Source organism: Brassica oleracea, chromosome C5, assembly GCF_000695525.1.
Source record: "Brassica oleracea var. oleracea cultivar TO1000 chromosome C5, BOL, whole genome shotgun sequence".
NCBI classification, from domain to species: Eukaryota; Viridiplantae; Streptophyta; class Magnoliopsida; order Brassicales; family Brassicaceae; genus Brassica; species Brassica oleracea.
In genome coordinates, this window is record NC_027752.1 from 6,109,638 (window position 1) to 6,128,178 (window position 18,541).

At 39.9% G+C, this 18,541-nt stretch overlaps 3 protein-coding genes across 3 annotated transcripts; all 3 read left to right on the forward strand.

Moving 5' to 3' along the window:
- The first annotated feature begins 4,706 nt into the window (after positions 1 to 4,706).
- LOC106294810 (ARF guanine-nucleotide exchange factor GNOM) lies at positions 4,707 to 10,231 on the forward strand. Its single transcript, XM_013730477.1, has 3 exons — positions 4,707 to 4,840; positions 5,324 to 6,119; positions 6,464 to 10,231. The coding sequence occupies exons 2-3, from the start codon at positions 5,382 to 5,384 to the stop codon at positions 10,070 to 10,072; spliced, it is 4,347 nt and encodes a 1,448-aa protein (XP_013585931.1). The 5' UTR covers positions 4,707 to 4,840; positions 5,324 to 5,381; the 3' UTR covers positions 10,073 to 10,231.
- A 167-nt stretch (positions 10,232 to 10,398) lies between these two features.
- LOC106292727 lies at positions 10,399 to 12,012 on the forward strand. Its single transcript, XM_013728374.1, has 5 exons — positions 10,399 to 10,880; positions 11,156 to 11,258; positions 11,353 to 11,470; positions 11,550 to 11,645; positions 11,738 to 12,012. Exons 1-5 carry the CDS (start codon positions 10,502 to 10,504, stop codon positions 11,873 to 11,875), a joined length of 834 nt encoding a protein of 277 aa, XP_013583828.1. The 5' UTR covers positions 10,399 to 10,501; the 3' UTR covers positions 11,876 to 12,012.
- Positions 12,013 to 12,707: 695 nt separating this feature from the next.
- Positions 12,708 to 15,681, forward strand: LOC106343286 (serine/threonine-protein kinase TNNI3K). The gene is made up of 11 exons (XM_013782455.1): positions 12,708 to 13,521; positions 13,625 to 13,699; positions 13,809 to 13,925; positions 14,029 to 14,123; positions 14,209 to 14,329; positions 14,412 to 14,491; positions 14,590 to 14,649; positions 14,734 to 14,855; positions 14,942 to 15,027; positions 15,110 to 15,225; positions 15,303 to 15,681. Exons 1-11 carry the CDS (start codon positions 13,216 to 13,218, stop codon positions 15,427 to 15,429), a joined length of 1,305 nt encoding a protein of 434 aa, XP_013637909.1. The 5' UTR covers positions 12,708 to 13,215; the 3' UTR covers positions 15,430 to 15,681.
- The last annotated feature ends 2,860 nt before the right edge of the window (positions 15,682 to 18,541 follow it).

An 18,541-nucleotide genomic window follows, 5' to 3' on the forward strand; every position in this document is an offset into this window, starting at 1 on the left:
GAGCCTAGGGGATAGAAACTCAGGATATTTTCATGCGGTAACTAAGGGGCGCAGAGCAATTAACAACCTCTCAGTCATGGAAAATGCAGAAGGGAACCCGGTATTTACAGAGAAGGAGATCACAGAAACGATAGTTGACTACTTCAAGAATCTGTTCATCTCCATACCGGGCCAAAGAAGACAGATAGTGAGAGAGGCGCTCACCAATAAAGTACCCCCTGAGATCAATCAAAAACTCATTACCATCCCACCAGCTTCTGAAATACATTTGGCGTTACTTGCTATTCATCTGGACAAAGCTCCTGGTCTGGATGGGTTCTCAGCAAGTTTCTTCCAAGCAAACTTGAGTACCGTTGGGCCAGACATTATAGCTGAAATTCAAGAGTTTTTCTCTTCCGGTGTAATGCCGAAATCACTTAATCACACCCTAGTCAGATTAATACCCAAGAATACTGAGGCCAAATCAGTTGGAGATTATAGACCAATTGCGCTATGCAATGTCTATTACAAAATAATCTCTAAACTATTGGCCAACAGGTTCAAAACGCTACTTCCTGACTTGGTTTCTGAAAACCAATCTGCTTTTGTCCAAGGAAGAGCTATAACTGACAACATCCTCATCTCCCACGAGGTCCTTCATTTCCTAAAAACGTCAACAGCTTCTAAACGGTGCTCCATGGCAGTGAAAACTGATATGAGTAAGGCGTACGATCGCTTAGAATGGGATTTCATTGAAGAAGTTATGATCCACCTTGGCTTCCACGTAATCTGGATTGAGTGGATCATGCAATGTGTCAAAACCGTCTCCTACTCTTTTTTAATCAATGAATCTGAGCAAGGATGGGTCAAACCAGAGAGGGGCATTAGGCAAGGAGATCCGCTGTCTCCCTATATTTTCATTCTGTGCAGCGAAGTGCTCTCGGGTTTATGCAGGAAAGCACAGGAGGATAAAAAGCTCCAAGGCATCAAAGTGGCCACAAACAGTCCAAGAGTGAACCACCTGTTGTTTGCTGATGACACACTCTTCTTCTGTAGAACCAACAAACGGAGTGTAGCAACTCTCCAAAGAATTCTGGCCAGGTACGAACAGGTCTCGGGACAGAAGATCAACCAGTTGAAGTCGGGTATTACCTTCTCACATAAGACCCCGCAGACAATCCGAGATAGAGTGCAAGCGGAACTTCAGATCGTGAATGAGGGGGGCTCTGGGAAATATTTAGGCCTACCTGAGCACTTTGGACGCAAGAAAAAGGATCTCTTCACCTCAATAGTTGATAAGATCAGACAACGAGCAAAAGGGTGGACTAACAGATTTTTATCCTCAGCGGGGAAGATGACTCTGTTGAAGAGTGTGCTATCTCCTATGCCTAACCACGCAATGCAAAGCTTTAAACTCCCACTATCCTTGTGCAAGAGGATCCAATCTGTTTTGACTCGATTTTGGTGGGACTCTAATACAGGAGAGAAAAAGATGGATTGGATCGCATGGGATACTATGATCAAATCAAAACAAGAGGGAGGGTTGGGTTTCAGGGATATCCAATGTTTCAACGATGCTCTACTAGCAAAGCTCAGTTGGCGCATGCTAGAATCCCCTTCATGTTTGCTTGCCCGGGTACTTAAAGGCAAATATTGTCACGATCAAGACTTCATGCAAGTATCAGCCCCTAGCTCCTGCTCACATGGGTGGAGAGGAATACTGATAGGGAGAGACCTCCTAAAAGAGCAACTAGGATGGGCCATTGGCAATGGGGAAAAAGTCTTGGCTTGGGATGATGCATGGTTATCTCTAATAGCACCAGTACGACCAATGGGACCAACTCCCGAGCATCAGAGTTCCCTGAAAGTCGCAGAGCTAATCTCTACGGAAACCAAAGAGTGGAATGGACAGATGATCGAAAATCACTTTCCCCTGCTCCGAGATAAGATCCTAAGTATAAAGACCAGCAAATGGGGGGGAGAAGACAAGCAAATCTGGCTTCGACACAAGTCAGGATCCTATACTACAAAGACTGGTTACTATACAGCGGTCGAGAGGAAACAAATCACCCCTGAACAGAACCCTAGGAATTCGAGCGACTGGCTACCAGAGATATGGAAACTAACTACTTCTCCTAAGCTCAAATTGTTCATTTGGAAGATCAAACATAGAGCACTACCAGTCGGAGATAGGCTCGAAGCTAGACAAGTCCTATCAGGTACCAAATGCATTCACTGTGAAAGCCATGAATCTATTTCTCATCTATTTTTCCAATGTCCCTATGCGTTAAAAGTATGGGAATTGGTACCTTTCTCTGGCGGGTTCAATCCAATGCCTCTGAACGATTTTGACCTGGAATGGAAAAGGCTACTCCGAACAGTAGTCCTCCCTCCTATTGGTCTCGGAAATGTCATTCTAGCTCCCTGGATCATCTGGGCCACATGGACAGCAAGAAACCAAAAATTATTTCAAAACAGAACCTTCTCCGCTCAAGAAACAGTAACCAAAGCAATCTGTGATGCTAAAGAGTGGGCGACAGCCCAAGTACCAGTCAAGATTTGTGAGCAGAGGAGGAAGATCCAACCCAACAGATCGACAACTGAGATTACCTGTAAATCAGATGCAGCGTGGAGGAAAGATCTACAGGCCGCGGGTCTTGCTTGGAGTTTCTACCGTAACCAAAAGGAGCGCTTTAGCTCCCACGATCAACCAGTAGCGTTTGTGAATTCGTCCCTCATGGCAGAAGGACTAGCACTGCGCGCAGCAATGGAACAAGCCGTTGCCCTTCAGATGAGACGGGTGGTCTTTGAATCTGACTCTCTGCAATTGGTGACGGTAATTGCAGATGGATCAAGCTTCTCTGATCTTCACGGCATCCTTTCTGATATCTATCTCCTTTCAATTTCCTTTGATTTTGTATCTTTTAGTTTTTGTCGCCGAGAGACACTCTGTTTTGAGGATTCTGCTGCAAAAAACTCTCTATCAAACTTTGTTCTGACCCAGACCATTGAACCGATCTTGGTTTAGTTTTAATGAAAACTTTCGATGGTGCACAAAAAAAAAATTGGAATCTTTGAAGTCCAATTAAGAGGCTTGAACAGCTGCAAGTATGGTTGGTAGACTCTTCAGAACACCGATCAAAATGTATACACTTAGATGATGTCACCGTAATTAGATTTCTTATATTATGAATAGCTTTCGAGTTGGAGCCGTAATGTCTACTTGAACCACTGGAATAAAAACTTTATTTGATGACAACTCGAATTCCTTTTCTCGTTAAAGTTGATATACTCGAACTATACCAACGAATGTACACTAACTTCAAATATACTAGTTTAGTTTATTATTCTATTACAAGAAAAACTAGACTGATATAACCAAAGTTCATTCATATAATTAACATGATCCCTAAATACGATCTAGTTGTTATTTATAACTAGAATACACACGATTAATCTACATGTAAATTTGAACAGTTCTTATAACAGAAACTGGTGCAGTTTACGTGTATACCAAATATATCACACAAGTTAATATATATGAAATTCAAGAAGCAGATATCTTCCAACCAAAAACTTGAACGTGTGTAGACCTTAGCAAACATTGCCAACTGGAAACGCCTTAGTCTATAGTATTATTTAAATTTTAATATACCTATAAATCTAGGGGTTGATGTACAATGAATATTTGTTTGGTATTCAATTTCATTTTCAGATACCAAATACCTGGATGTATATCAATTGAAAAAACAAAAGTCTCTTACATGATCACTAAATAATCACACAAAAATACCTAACTGTTTTCGTCCACAACTCATGTATCTAGTAGCTATGTATTTAGATATTTATGTCACGAATTATAATGTATCATCACCATGATTGGTAACATAGCATACTATATTTTATTAAATGGTTGTTCAATCTTTTTTGACACTGATTAAACATGAAAGAGACATGTCCTTCGGGTGCAAGAGTACCTAATTAGACAAAGCAAGAAGTCATAATATCTTATGATTATAAATGTGGAGCTATAAAAAAGTTCATTGTATATTATTTCCTTACATAGTTTATGTAGGACATCATCATATTAATTAAGATTTAATCATTTTTGGGTTATAAAATTCTGAAAAAAAAGTATTGTCTCCCACTATCCGGAGGCGCAAAGGCAACACCACCTCAACAACATCAAAGAAATAGAACCATTCAACTGTTCCGCGGCATATATATAAAAACTATACTAGTGTTACAGTTGTCTGTTACATACACTTTTTTTAATACTCCCTCCGTTTCTAATTATAAGTAGTTTTGCTTAAAATCACGAATATTAAAAAAATTATTATTTAAAAAAATATATCATTTAACCAATTAATTCAACCAATTAATAAAAATCTAACATTATTTCATTGGTCACGCAATATCCAATAAATAAAAAAATATGCATTGAAATATGTAAACTATTTATATTGCGAAACAAATTCTTTTTGCTAAAACTAGTTACATTTAGAAACGGAGATAGTATGATTTTATGAAAATGACAAAAGTGGTTAATACTAAAAAGTAAAAACAAAGCAATTTATATCAAGACCCACCCACATGAATAAAATCGGTTATTACAACATTTAACAATTAGCCTGCTATTGGCCCACTAAAATAATAGCCCATTTACATACCTGGAAATAAATAATCCGTGGCCATAGAGGGGTGTTTCCGTAAAATTACATGTTTTACTTTTCTTTTCTTGTCTCTTTCCTCGGCCTCTGCTCCCCCGAGATTGTGTTTCCCGATCGTGCTTTCCTCAATAGCATTTCTGTTTCTCGGCGTCAGAGCCCCGGCGATAGATCTCTGGATCACTGCAGAAATAGTAAGTAAAATCTTCAGATATCGCTTCTTCTGCGAATACTATTGTTTGTATCGTTCCCTCGTCGTGCATTGATAGTCCGTGCTGTTCACTAGAATCTAGAATTGAACTCGGAAGATACCCCTCTTTGTTTTGAACTAGATTTCATCTAAGTATCGAACGTGCTCTTCGTGTTTTCGATTCGCATTGATGGGGTTTTTTGCTTACACTCCGAGATTTAGCGAGACTTGCGTTCGAGTTCTCTGGTGTTTGATGAGATTTTAAAAATCTGAAGAACTGATAAATTAGTTTCAACAATCTTGTTTGGATTCATGACACTGTCACTGGTCAGCTGAATTAATTTTAAGTTCATTTCTGGAGTTGTATACTGTGAGAGATTTTTTTCTTTAAAAAAGAATCTGTGATCTGTTTATAACAACACTTTTAGTAGACGTCTTCCCTTTTTTTTTCCCCAGTAATGAGTGAGTTTATCCTCTATTTGTGAAGGGTATTTGCGAGGGAGATAGTGAGGATCGAACTGCCTTGGGCTCAGCCAGAAGATTAGATGGGCCGCCTTAAGTTGCATTCTGGAATCAATGCCATTGAGGAAGAGCCTGAGGACTTCGAGAGTAGTGAGTCAAGCAATACAACCACTTTAGCATGCATGATCGATACTGAAGTCGCTGCTGTTTTGGCGGTTATGAGAAGAAATGTAAGATGGGGAGGTCGATACATGTCTGGTGAGGATCAACTAGAGCATTCGTTGATTCAGTCACTTAAAGCTCTTAGGAAACAGTTGTTCTCGTGGAACCAGCCTTGGCATACGATAAGTCCCATGCTCTATCTTCAGCCCTTTCTAGATGTGATACGGTCGGATGAAACTGGAGCACCGATAACCAGCATTGCTTTGTCATCAGTTTACAAGATCCTAAGTCTGAATGTGATTGATCAGAATACTACAAACATTGAAGACGCCATGCACTTGATTGTTGATTCTGTGACAAGCTGCCGTTTTGAGGTGACGGATCCTGCATCAGAAGAGGTTGTGCTAATGAAGATACTTCAGGTTCTTCTGGCTTGTATGAAAAATAGAGCGTCGGTTATGCTGAGCAACCAGCATGTATGCACTGTCCTCAACACTTGTTTTCGTGTTGTCCACCAATCAGGAATGAAAGGTGAGTTATTGCAACGTGTAGCTCGCCACACGATGCATGAACTTGTGAGGTGTATCTTCTCCCATCTCCCAGAAGTTGACAGAACGGAAACTACACTTGTCAACAGATCTGAAAGCATCAGTCAAGAGGTATGATATTGGGTTCTTGTTATTTCCTTTTTGGTTGATTTCCAGTCACGTTACTTGTAGGATGCTAAGAGGTTAAAGCATAACATGCCATATCAATAGCTTGGTTTCTTCACTACATAATTGCAGAGAATAATAGATTTACTGTTTAAATATACGTCTGCAACCTACTTTAGGACTTCGAAACTGTTTAAACTCTTGTCTTCTTTCCGCATAAATTTTTTCCTAGTGCGAGTCAAAAATCACGTAGTACTAGGAAAATAATTTCCCCAACGGATACTGAATTTTATGTCTTTTTCTCTTGTTTCATATATATACGTTCGTGATGTTGTTTTGCATGGTCGCAGAAAGCTGGAGTGGACAATGATTATGCCATTGTGACTAAACCAGTGGAGGATGGAAATACTAATTCCGAGTATGATACTGAAAATTCTGTGGCAACTTTTGTATCTGGTGCTCAAAGTTTGATGGATGATGGACCGGCTGGGCCTGGAAGCAGAAAGCCGGCTTCTCCATACGATTTGCATATAATGACAGAGCCATACGGAGTTCCTAGTATGGTGGAAATATTTCACTTTTTATGCTCTTTGTTAAATATGGTCGAACATGTTGGGATGGGCGCCCGAGCAAATACCATATCATTTGATGAAGATGTGCCTCTCTTTGCGTTGAACATGATCAACTCAGCCATTGAATTGGGTGGAGCGTCCATCCGCCATCACCCAAGATTGTTAAGCCTAATTCAAGATGAGTTATTTCGTAATCTGATGCAATTCGGCTTGTCAATGAGCCCCCTTATTCTTTCGATGGTTTGCAGCATTGTTCTCAATTTGTATCAACATCTACGTACTGAGCTCAAACTGCAGCTTGAGGCATTCTTTTCCTGTGTAATTCTGAGGCTTGCGCAAGGAAAATACGGGCCCTCGTATCAGCAGCAAGAGGTTGCTATGGAAGCTCTTGTGAACTTTTGTAGGCAGAAGAGTTTTATGGTGGAGATGTATGCCAATCTCGATTGTGATATAACTTGCAGCAACGTGTTTGAGGAGCTATCTAATCTAATATCGAAGAGCACATTTCCTGTGAACAGTCCTTTGTCCGCAATGCACATTCTTGCGCTGGATGGCTTAATTGCTGTTATTCAAGGAATGGCCGAGAGGATCAGTAATGGATTGACCGGTTTAGACTTAGGGCCTGTCCATCTTGATGAGTACACGCCTTTCTGGATGGTTAAGTGTGACAATTACAGTGATCCAAATCACTGGGTTTCATTTGTCCGCAGGAGAAAATATATCAAGAGAAGGTTAATGATTGGAGCAGATCATTTTAACCGGGATCCAAAGAAGGGGTTAGAGTTTCTCCAAGGGACACATCTCTTGCCTGACAAACTTGATCCCCAGAGTGTGGCTTGCTTTTTCAGATATACTGCCGGGCTTGATAAGAACCTTGTGGGTGATTTTCTTGGGAATCACGACGAATTTTGTGTTCAGGTTCTCAATGAGTTTGCTGGGACTTTCGATTTCCAGTACATGAATTTGGATACTGCACTCCGGCTCTTCTTAGAAACTTTCAGGTTGCCCGGAGAATCTCAGAAAATACAGAGGGTTCTTGAAGCGTTCTCTGAGAGATACTATATGCAGTCTCCTGAGATTCTTGCTAACAAGGATGCTGCTCTTGTGTTATCATACTCTATTATCATGCTCAACACTGATCAACACAACGTTCAAGTAAAGAAAAAGATGACAGAAGAGGATTTTATTCGCAACAATAGGCATATCAATGGAGGAAATGATCTCCCTCGAGAATTTTTGTCTGAACTTTACCACTCCATCTGCAACAACGAGATCCGGACTACTCCAGAACAAGGTTCAGGCTTTCCTGAAATGACTCCCAGCCGTTGGATTGATTTGATGCATAAATCCAAGAAAACTGCTCCGTATATTTTGGCTGATTCAAGGGCTTATCTTGACCACGATATGTTTGCTATCATGTCTGGTCCAACCATTGCTGCCATATCAGTCGTTTTTGACCATGCAGAACATGAAGACGTTTACCAGACATGCATTGATGGATTCTTGGCTATTGCTAAAATCTCTGCTTGCCATCATCTGGAAGACGTGCTTGATGATCTGGTTGTGTCTCTCTGCAAATTCACAACACTGTTGAATCCATCATCTGCTGATGAACCGGTTCTAGCATTTGGTGATGACCCAAAGGCAAGGATGGCAACTATCACTATATTTACCATTGCAAACAAATATGGAGATTATATTCGTACGGGTTGGAGGAACATATTGGACTGCATCTTACGGCTGCATAAACTTGGACTTCTGCCAGCTCGTGTAGCCACTGATGCAGCTGATGAATCAGAACTTTCATCTGAGCAAGGACAAGGGAAGCCTCTTGCGAATTCCCTATCCTCAGCTCATCTACAAGCAATGGGAACTCCGAGGAGATCGTCCGGGCTGATGGGAAGGTTTAGTCAGCTTCTTTCACTTGATACAGAAGAGCCAAGATCACAGCCTACAGAGCAACAGCTTGCGGCTCATCAGCGAACACTTCAAACAATTCAGAAATGTCACATTGACAGCATATTTACCGAAAGCAAGTTTCTACAAGCTGAATCTTTGCTGCAGCTTGCGCGTGCTCTCATTTGGGCTGCAGGTAGGCCTCAAAAAGGGAACAGTTCTCCAGAGGATGAGGATACTGCAGTTTTCTGCCTGGAATTGCTAATTGCAATCACTCTTAACAACAGAGACAGGATCGTTCTCCTATGGCAAGGCGTCTATGAACACATAGCTACCATTGCTCAGTCAACGGTGATGCCCTGTAACTTAGTGCAGAAAGCTATTTTTGGTCTGCTTCGGATCTGCCAGAGACTACTTCCTTATAAAGAAAGCCTAGCTGATGAGCTTTTGAGATCTCTTCAGCTTGTGCTGAAACTGGATGCACGTGTTGCCGATGCCTATTGTGAGGATATTGCTCTTGAAGTCAGCCGTCTTGTGAAAGCCAATGCTAATCACATTAGGTCTCAGGCGGGATGGAGAACAATAACATCGTTACTCTCCGTTACAGCGAGGCACCCTGAAGCTTCTGAAGCAGGATTTAATGCCGTATCCTTTGTTATGTCTGAAGGAACTCACCTGTATCCAGCCAACTATGTTCTCTGTGTTGATGCTGCAAGACACTTTGCTGAATCCCGTGTGGGACAATCCGAACGTTCTATCCGTGCCCTCGATCTAATGGGAGATTCCTTAGAACATTTGGCTAAATGGGCTCGCACCGCTAAGGAGAACATGGGAGAAGAAGATTTTGCGAAGACGTCACAAGATTTCGGGGAAATGTGGCTAAGGCTTGTTCAAGGACTAAGAAAAGTGTGTTTAGACCAGAGAGAGGATGTCCGAAACCACGCGTTACAGTCATTACAAAAGTGTTTGGGCGGAGTAGACGGGATCAGTCTAGCTCATAGCATGTGGTCTCAATGCTTTGACAAAGTAATCTTCACCGTTTTAGATGACTTGCTCGAGATCGCTTCTGGGTCACAGAAAGACTACCGGAACATGGAAGGAACGTTGCTGCTGGCAATCAAACTCCTCTCCAAAGTGTTTCTTCAGCTACTCCAAGAACTGTCTCAGTTATCAACCTTCTGCAAGCTATGGCTGGGCGTCCTAACCCGTATGGAGAAATACATGAAAGTGAAAGTACGGAGCAAAAAAAGCGACAAGCTTCAAGAAACGGTGCCGGAGCTTCTGAAGAACATATTGCTTGTGATGAAGACGAAAGGAGTGCTTTTGCAAAGAAGTGCACTTGGTGGAGATAGCTTATGGGAGTTAACATGGCTTCACGTTAACAACATCGCTCCGTCTATGAGGCTGGAGCTATTCCCTGATCAAGAATCTGCAGAGCCTTGCGATGATGAGAGCAATGGCTTAGCTTCTGCTGAAGCTGGAGCGACATAACTGGTTAGTGGACCTCTATAAATGACGATCATTAGGTGAGTTTCTAAAAGTCTTTGTTTGGAACAACTGTGAAAGTTGAATTCTATTTTGTATAATGTCGCTTATGTTTTATTTATAATATATACGTTGGTTTCTAATTCAGAGATTTGTATCCATTAATCCCCCATTATAATATTTTTGTTCTCTCTTCTTCGTAAGAGCTACTTCAACAAAGACCCTCTGATTGAGAAAGAAGGTTTTGAACATTTTGTTGGACCCACCAAAGAAAAAAAATATCAGCGGAAGCAGCAAAGTTGTTTTATTTTGCTTCCACACGAGTTGTTTTTTACTTTTTTCTTTTTAGGTTCGTCTCTTCACGTTGAGTCGTTTACGTCTCCTCACACTGATTTTCCCGAGAAAATTGAAAGAAAGTTCTGTTCATTCAAATCAATGGAGTCGATAGCATCTATTTCTACTTCCATAATACTACTACCTCCAACAACAACGATCTCCGTTTCAACTTCACGATCAGTATTGATTCCTCTTCCTTCCCACCGCTGTTCTTCCCTTTCCAGCGCAGGGAGACGGATTTCGATTCCGAGAAGAAGACACTTCTTGAGCTGTAAATCGACCACCAGCGGCGGAGGAGGAGGAGGAGGATCAGATAAACAGGGTGGCGATGAAGAGGAAAGCGAGGAAGTGGAGAAGGCGCTTCACTTGGACGGTACGATCCCTGGGACTTCCGATGAGTTTGTGAGGCAAGTCTCGTCGCGTGCTTACGACATGCGTCGGAAACTAGAGCAGACGTTTGATTCCACCAGCTATGACGGTGATACTCTCTCTAATCGTTCTTTGAAGTTTGATTCTTTAGTGCCTTGTTTTCATTAAGAGGAACCCGATCGTTTTGGTGAGAACATTCAATCTCTAATTGATAGATGATTTAGTTAGAGAAGAAGGCTTTCAGCTCAACTCTGATGAGCAAAAATTTGTTGCTTTTTCTACTTTCTCATCATATGAATTCATCATCTCCAAGATTGCAAGCAAATCATTACTTTTGTTCATCTAAACTTCTAAACTTGATCGTGTTCCTCTTGACAATCTCAGTGCTGGAGTCTAACCCATGGAGAGGAGGAGACTCAAAGCCGGTTTATGTACTAACACACAGAGAAAACCAGATCTGCACCATGAAAACTAGAACAACCCACAGGTTCCCAAATAATCCTTCCACTTAAAGCTAATTTTACACTTTAGTTTTTCCCTCACGCTTGCATGTATAATATTAAGCAGTTATTGTATAACAGTGAAGTAGAGAAAGAGCTTGGACTGTTGTTCTCTAAAAGGATCAGCAACCAGAAAAAGCAGTCTAGACCCGAAACTAAATTCGATATGCTCGTAGAAGACATTCGAGATGGAGTATTGGTAAGCATTCTCAATGAAATCACTTCCAAGACCGTCTGCAAAAAGTTTGATTATGTTTTCTTTTTCTGTTTCTCTAAAGGTTTTCGAAGATGTGAATGAGGCTGTTCGATACTGTGATCTACTACAAGGTGGAGGAAAAGGTTGTGAAGGCGTGGCTGAGATTGAGGCCTCCTCTGTAAGCTTCAGACATCAAATATTATTATAGACATTGTTTCCTTTAGATTTATACATTTGACAATGATCTGCTGCTTTGTTTTGTCTGAATAGGTTTTTGATCTTTGCCGGAAAACAAGGTCTCTGGCGGTTCTATTCCGCCGTGGAAGAACACCACCTACACCGCAGACGCTGGAGCGTAATTTGGGATCCCGTAAGCGTTCTCTTGAGGACTTGAGGGACAACAAGTAGCTTGTACATCATCTTAATAGTACTTACAATTATCCGAAAACAAACTTGTATAAACAAGTGTAATTAATCGTGTATATATAATAGATGTATGTTACTTGTGGTGCTTTCTTATTCTTCTCTTGGAGTTGCTCTGTAAAGGCTTTTGAAGTTCCTAGTAGCAATCCCGTTTATGACAGTTTGGTTTAGGCCTGGACACATTTTTACAATAACCGAACCGAAAAGAGGTTTGGATTTGGATATTATATTCGAAAACATGAATTTTCTGATTTTGTAATCTGAATTAACCGAAAAACCAGAATTGAATAGGCTCTGAAATTATGTTGGATATATCCAATTTTTAATTTTGTTTTCCGAACCGAAAACTAAAAAAAAACTCAACCGGAATCGAATTAAATTTACTAAATATACTAATGGACACTAAATTTCTAGAACTAAAGAATTTAACCGGAACCAAGAACCGATTGTGCATGACTAGTTTGGTTTATAGGTTGATTATCTCAGTGTAATATTTCTCAACTATAAAGCCGAATTGGGTGACTATCAAATGCGGAGATTTGTTTCATGGCTAGTGGCCAACCAATTTCGAGTAATTTATAGTTGGCCAAACATGTAATGTATTGAATTTTTTAATATGTAAAGTAATGACCTTATTTGGTTACATAAATGATAAAAGTAGATGTGAAAGAAAGGCATAAGCATGTGTATTTATAGCAGTCATGTGATAGATGTGATGCCATGTTATCCGGATCGTTGACTTAGTACCATTCACACACACAAAGACCATAACATCGTATTATATGAATTATTACATAGCTTTTCGATGAGATATAATAACTAAGGGTAAAATCAAAGGTGATTACTTCATCATTTCTGTTTTAAGAGAAGGTGACAAAATGAAACAATGTAAGAATTCACATCAGATTTTACCTTTATTCAATACTAACTAAGTTCATAAGGTAAAGTTCTAATTTGTAGGAAATATTAGCAAAAAAAAAAAAGAAAAAAAAACTAATCTAGATGCAAGTTAGAATTCATAATTGTTCATAAGTCAAAATTTTAAAAAATCCCATGATAATCCCTTGGAATTAGTGAAAGAGTAAAAAGTAAACTCACTAAAATAGACGGAGGAAAAAGTCACCGACTTGACGGCTAAGTTAACGGCAGGTGATGTACATTCACAAGGCACAAGAGACAGAACCACAAAAGCAGCAAGCTTCATCATCTCCCTCTCCCTCTCTCTCTGTCCGATCTCAAATTAAATAATCGATCCCTCAATCAGTCAACGCAGTCTCATCCTTAGACCGATCTAATCGAAACCCTTTTCCGACAATCTCACTGAGATGAGCTCCGAAGCGTCGGCGGCTGGAGACGGCGGCGAAACGAGCGGTGGGCCAGCACCGGCGTACGACAAACAGAAGGAGAAGGCGCGCGTGAGCAGAACGTCTCTGATCCTGTGGCACGCGCACCAGAACGACGCCTCTGCAGTCCGGAAGCTCCTGGAGGAAGATCCGTCTCTGGTTCACGCCAGAGACTACGACAAGCGAACGCCTCTCCACGTGGCGTCTCTTCATGGGTGGATTGACGTCGTCAAATGTTTGATCGAGTTTGGTGCTGATGTCAACGCTCAGGACAGGTGGAAGAATACGGTACGCTCTTTTTTTTTTTTATATAATTTTATTCGGTTCTTTTATCTCTTCTTTATCATGTCTGATCTGAAACTTTACTTTCGTTGTGTGTGTGTTTTGAAAGCCTCTGGCTGATGCAGAAGGAGCTAGGAAGCAGAAAATGATCGAGCTACTCAAATCTCATGGCGGTTTATCTTATGTGAGTTTTTTTGAATATCAAAGTTATTAACTTTCATTCCTTAAGGTAGAAAAAATTGCAATAAATTTAGGAACTTTCTCTGTGTGGCTGATTGAATTTGTCTACGCAGGGTCAAAACGGAAGTCACTTTGAACCAAAGCCTGTGCCGCCACCAATTCCAAAGAAGTGTGACTGGGAGATTGAACCTGCTGAGCTGGATTTCTCTAATGCCGCCATGATTGGAAAGGTTTGTTGTGTTTTCTTTTTGAAGCCAAGTTTTGATCCATAGTCTTGAGTTTGTTTGGTTCAGTGCAGTGGGACTAATTTGATCTTTGGTCACATTCTGTTAGGGTTCGTTTGGAGAGATTGTGAAAGCCTATTGGAGAGGAACACCAGTAGCTGTCAAACGTATTCTTCCTTCTCTCTCTGATGATAGACTTGTTATGTAAGTTCTTTCCTCTCTCTCTTTTGATATTAGCTGATGAGTTTTAGTTTTAGATTCTTGTGTATTCATACTTGGTGTGATGCAGTCAGGACTTCAGGCATGAGGTTGATTTGCTAGTTAAGCTTCGCCATCCCAATATAGTCCAATTCTTAGGAGCCGTAACCGAAAGAAAGCCCCTTATGTTAATCACAGAGTACTTACGCGGGGTAAGTTTTTTTCACTATCTGCAATTTTTTTCATCTCTGCAATGTTTTAACTAAAATGATTTCATCTACTTTCTTTTCACAGGGAGATCTTCACCAGTACCTCAAGGAGAAGGGCGGTCTTACTCCAGCAACTGCTGTTAACTTTGCCTTGGATATCGCTAGGTACTTTGATTCTTTATCATTTTGAGATATTTTGTGAAAACTTATACATGGCCTGACTGAGTGACTTTTTTTTTTTATATTAAATTGGTTGCTAACAGAGGAATGACATATCTTCACAATGAGCCTAATGTTATCATTCACCGAGATCTTAAACCAAGGTAATCAAATTTGCTTCATGTGAAACCGGTTGTTATACTCTAAATCTGCTCTTTTGTGAAACCGGTTGTTGTTATATTTTTCAGGAACGTTCTTCTGGTTAATTCAAGTGCAGACCACTTGAAAGTTGGAGACTTTGGGCTTAGTAAGCTCATAAAGGTTCAAAACTCTCATGATGTCTACAAAATGACTGGCGAAACAGGAAGCTGTAAGTGCTGTTCTGTAGTCAAATGTCTCTTTTTTAGTTTTTTTTTTTGTTTCTAACTTCTCCTCCCCTTTGTGCAAACAAACCAGACCGGTATATGGCTCCTGAAGTGTTCAAGCATAGAAAATACGACAAGAAAGTCGATGTCTTCTCCTTTGCTATGATACTTTACGAGGTACACTAACAATCTTTAACTAAACAGAACCACAGTCAAAGAAAATCTTGAACCTTAATTTGATTAACCACATTGTATCCAGATGCTTGAAGGAGAGCCACCGTTTGCGAACTACGAGCCGTACGAAGCAGCGAAACATGTATCAGATGGACACAGACCTACTTTCCGTTCCAAAGGATGCACACCTGATTTAAGAGAGTAAGCCAAACAAACTCCCAAGTGCCCCCTCGGTTTTAGTCTAGCAAATAACCTAACCAAGTTTCATTGTTTTACAGGTTAATAGTGAAATGCTGGGACGCTGACATGAACCAGAGACCATCGTTTCTGGAAATCCTCAAAAGACTTGACAAGATCAAGGAAACTCTGCCGTCGGATCACCATTGGGGCTTATTCACTTCATAAATACACAAAACATCCTCCTCCTGAAAACACATTCTGTTTGCTTATTATTATTCTATGTTTAAAGATTGTTTATTCTCATTTGTTTCACAGTAAACGACTAAAAAAGGGTGTGACAAAAAAAGAAGAAGCTTCTGTTTGTTCCATGGATTTGGATTGAGTTTTGCAAGTCACTGAGATGCTAAAAGATCATATCAGACAAGATACATGTCTGTTTCTGAAAAATCGAGTAACAAGATGCTTTGACAAAGTGAACTCAGTTGTGTGTTAAACTCAATGTTCTAAAATACGTCATGCTCTATGTGCGGTGATCTACCGCCTAGCGCATAACTGTATACACGGACGCTTAAACGGAGCCTAGGTGGATATATGTATATATAAATATATTTATACAAAATTACAACATTTATTGATGACTAATATGAAAATAAAATAATACTAAAAGAATAGAAGGTTTTTAATACTAAATTTATAAAATAAAACAACTAATGTCTAAAAGCTCAATAATTCTAAATCTAAATAAAGAAGAAAAAAGTCATCATCCTCAAATCAAAATAATGACTAAAACGTAAAGAAAATAAACTAAATTAAAAGTCTAATTATCATTTTCTTACTGTACATGTTTGAAACTTGATTTTCATTTGATTCAAAACAAGAGATAGAAAAAGATAAAGTAGCAAAGTAAATGTTCTGGGGTTTCATGACAAAGAACTGAACGTGAAGGGTTAACAACATAGCATATAGAAACTTTCGATAAACTACGTTGTTTTATGCTGACTCAACTTTTGAAAGAAAAAAAGACAAACACCTAGACAGTTCTGTTTGTGCAGACTATGCGCTCTATATACGTCCGTTTTTTTAACAAACCGCATATTAAGCCGTATATAATGATTTCGCTACGTTGTTAGATGTCGCATAGCACCGAACTCTGTCACCAAGAGCAGATGCGGATCTATTAAGCTTAATGGGGTGTCACATGACACCCCTTAAATATAATAAATTCGTAAATTGCATGGGAAAACACTAAAGGTTCAGTGATGTTGTTGGTTGAAGTAGTACTCTGACCCCATTTTAACCAGGGATCGATCCCTCAGTGACCCATGTTAAAGTAGTACTCTGACCCCCCTTTAACATGGTAATGTGTCTCTACATGAGTTTCTTCTTCTCGAGAATGTTTCAAGATTTTAGTTCTACTTCTTTTTTTTACAATGATGTTAAAACACACACATCTGTGTTACTTTAGGTACTAGAGAAACTGATAATTCTTATTGCTTGAATTGGAAGAGCAATACAGCGTAGTTTAAATAAGAAAAGAGCATAACAAACTCCAAAGAAATAGGCAACAACTTAACTAGTCTTCCTACAAGTTAGGAGACTTATTCAACACGAAATTAACGGAAACAACTAACCACTAACCAAATGACTCGGTCTTGAGCCTTATTAGTCTTCAATCCCTCCCTTAAACTGGAACTGCTTCTAGTTTACTCTTCTCTTGATCGAACTCCCATGGCTTCTCTCATCTTCTCAAAAACCTCCAACTTGACTGGTTTTGTCATAACATCGGAGATTTGGTTTCCGGTAGGACAATACTCCAAAGTAATCACTTCCTCATTTACCAACTCACGAAGAAAATGACATCGAACATGAATATGCTTGCTCCTTCCATGCAGTACTGGGTTTCTTGATAGCTTGATTGCCGAACTGTTGTCACAATATAGAACTGTCCCCTTTCCTTGATCAAATCCAATCTGTTGTAAGACATTACGTAGGCACACAGCTTGACAAGCACCATTAGCAGCAGACACATACTCAGCCTCCGTTGTTGAGAGTGTAACTATGGGCTGTTTCTTTGAGCTCCAAGACACAGCTCCTCCACCGAGTATAAAGCATAGCCGGAAGTACTCTTTCTGTCATCTTCATCTCCTGCATAGTCACTGTCTACATATCCAACCAGCTCATCACTTCCATCTCGCTTGTATTGGATTCCAAAACCAATTGTTCCTTGCACATACCTCATGATTCTCTTAACCGCAGCTAAATGTAAATCAGCTGGATTCTCCATATATCTACTCACCACGTTCACAGAGTACACCAAGTCAGGTCTGGTTGCAGTAAGATACCTTAAGCTTCCGACAAGTTGCTTGAATGTGGTTGTGCTCACCGATTCTCCACTTCCTTCTTTAGTCAGCTTGTTCCCTGGGATCATCGCATTCTTAACTGAATTGCACGCCTCCATTCCAAACTTCTGTAGAATTTCTCCTGCATACTTTCTTTAGTTGATGAATATTCCACTTTCATCTTGAATCACTGATGCAGGACTTTTCAAGGGTCCAAGATCAAATCAATGTAGTATAAAAGATTGTCGAACCAGTTCTGAGGGATATCAAAGCACTGAGAATGCAAGTACTCACTTAATCTAAGTGCAACCAATGATTTAAAAGGTTTCTAAACTAATGATTAATGATAAATGAAATGACTTTCTTTACTAAGGGAAAAGAGAACTCATGGGTATAGGGATTAGACCTTGGGTGATCAAGTATCGAACTAAGGATGGCAAATGATCAATCAAACTATCAACCTTAAGCCTAGACACAATTCTAAGCAAGCTCTATGTCTAGATGAATGCTCATTTGCTAACATATCTCAAACATCAAATGTCTTTGGTTGAATAATATGAAAGCAATCATTACTAACAAGTCTATTAGCTATCTTAGCATCTTTAACAACAAATGTCTTTGGCAAAGTATGCTAAAAGCTAAGAAGAGTTGTCTCGGGCATTTCCTCGAACACCTTTCGGGGGGGAAATGCCTAAGGTTCAACTACTCAGTGGCCAACTCAGAAGATGCTTTATGCTCACTCTACTAGCAAGGAAATATGAATGATCTACACTAAAACATCCTAGAACTAACCTAATCACCATTGATCTCCCTAACCCATGAATTCAAAAGGTGATTACTCACTAATCTCCATGATTCCTCTTAAACACATATTGGATTTCAGATTAATCATGTAAAGAAATAGATAAGAAATCAACAAGAACACAAGAACATAACAATCAAAAATCCAAGAGATGAACTTCTCAAGAGAGTTTTTGTGTATTTCTCAATAGATCAAA

What these genes read in the sequence shown, in the direction of transcription:
- LOC106294810 (XM_013730477.1), top strand. Translation starts at nt 5,382, where the DNA reads ATGGGCCGCCTTAAGTTGCATTCTGGAATCAATGCCATTGAGGAAGAG. An exon ending in CTGAAAGCATCAGTCAAGAG is followed by an intron (nt 6,120 to 6,463) that starts GTATGATATTGG and finishes GCATGGTCGCAG; the next exon opens with AAAGCTGGAGTGGACAATGA.
- LOC106292727 (XM_013728374.1), top strand. Translation starts at nt 10,502, where the DNA reads ATGGAGTCGATAGCATCTATTTCTACTTCCATAATACTACTACCTCCA. An exon ending in TGATTCCACCAGCTATGACG is followed by an intron (nt 10,881 to 11,155) that starts GTGATACTCTCT and finishes TGACAATCTCAG; the next exon opens with TGCTGGAGTCTAACCCATGG. An exon ending in CTGAGATTGAGGCCTCCTCT is followed by an intron (nt 11,646 to 11,737) that starts GTAAGCTTCAGA and finishes TTGTCTGAATAG; the next exon opens with GTTTTTGATCTTTGCCGGAA.
- LOC106343286 (XM_013782455.1), top strand. Translation starts at nt 13,216, where the DNA reads ATGAGCTCCGAAGCGTCGGCGGCTGGAGACGGCGGCGAAACGAGCGGT. An exon ending in CACCGAGATCTTAAACCAAG is followed by an intron (nt 14,650 to 14,733) that starts GTAATCAAATTT and finishes TATATTTTTCAG; the next exon opens with GAACGTTCTTCTGGTTAATT. An exon ending in TGCACACCTGATTTAAGAGA is followed by an intron (nt 15,226 to 15,302) that starts GTAAGCCAAACA and finishes ATTGTTTTACAG; the next exon opens with GTTAATAGTGAAATGCTGGG.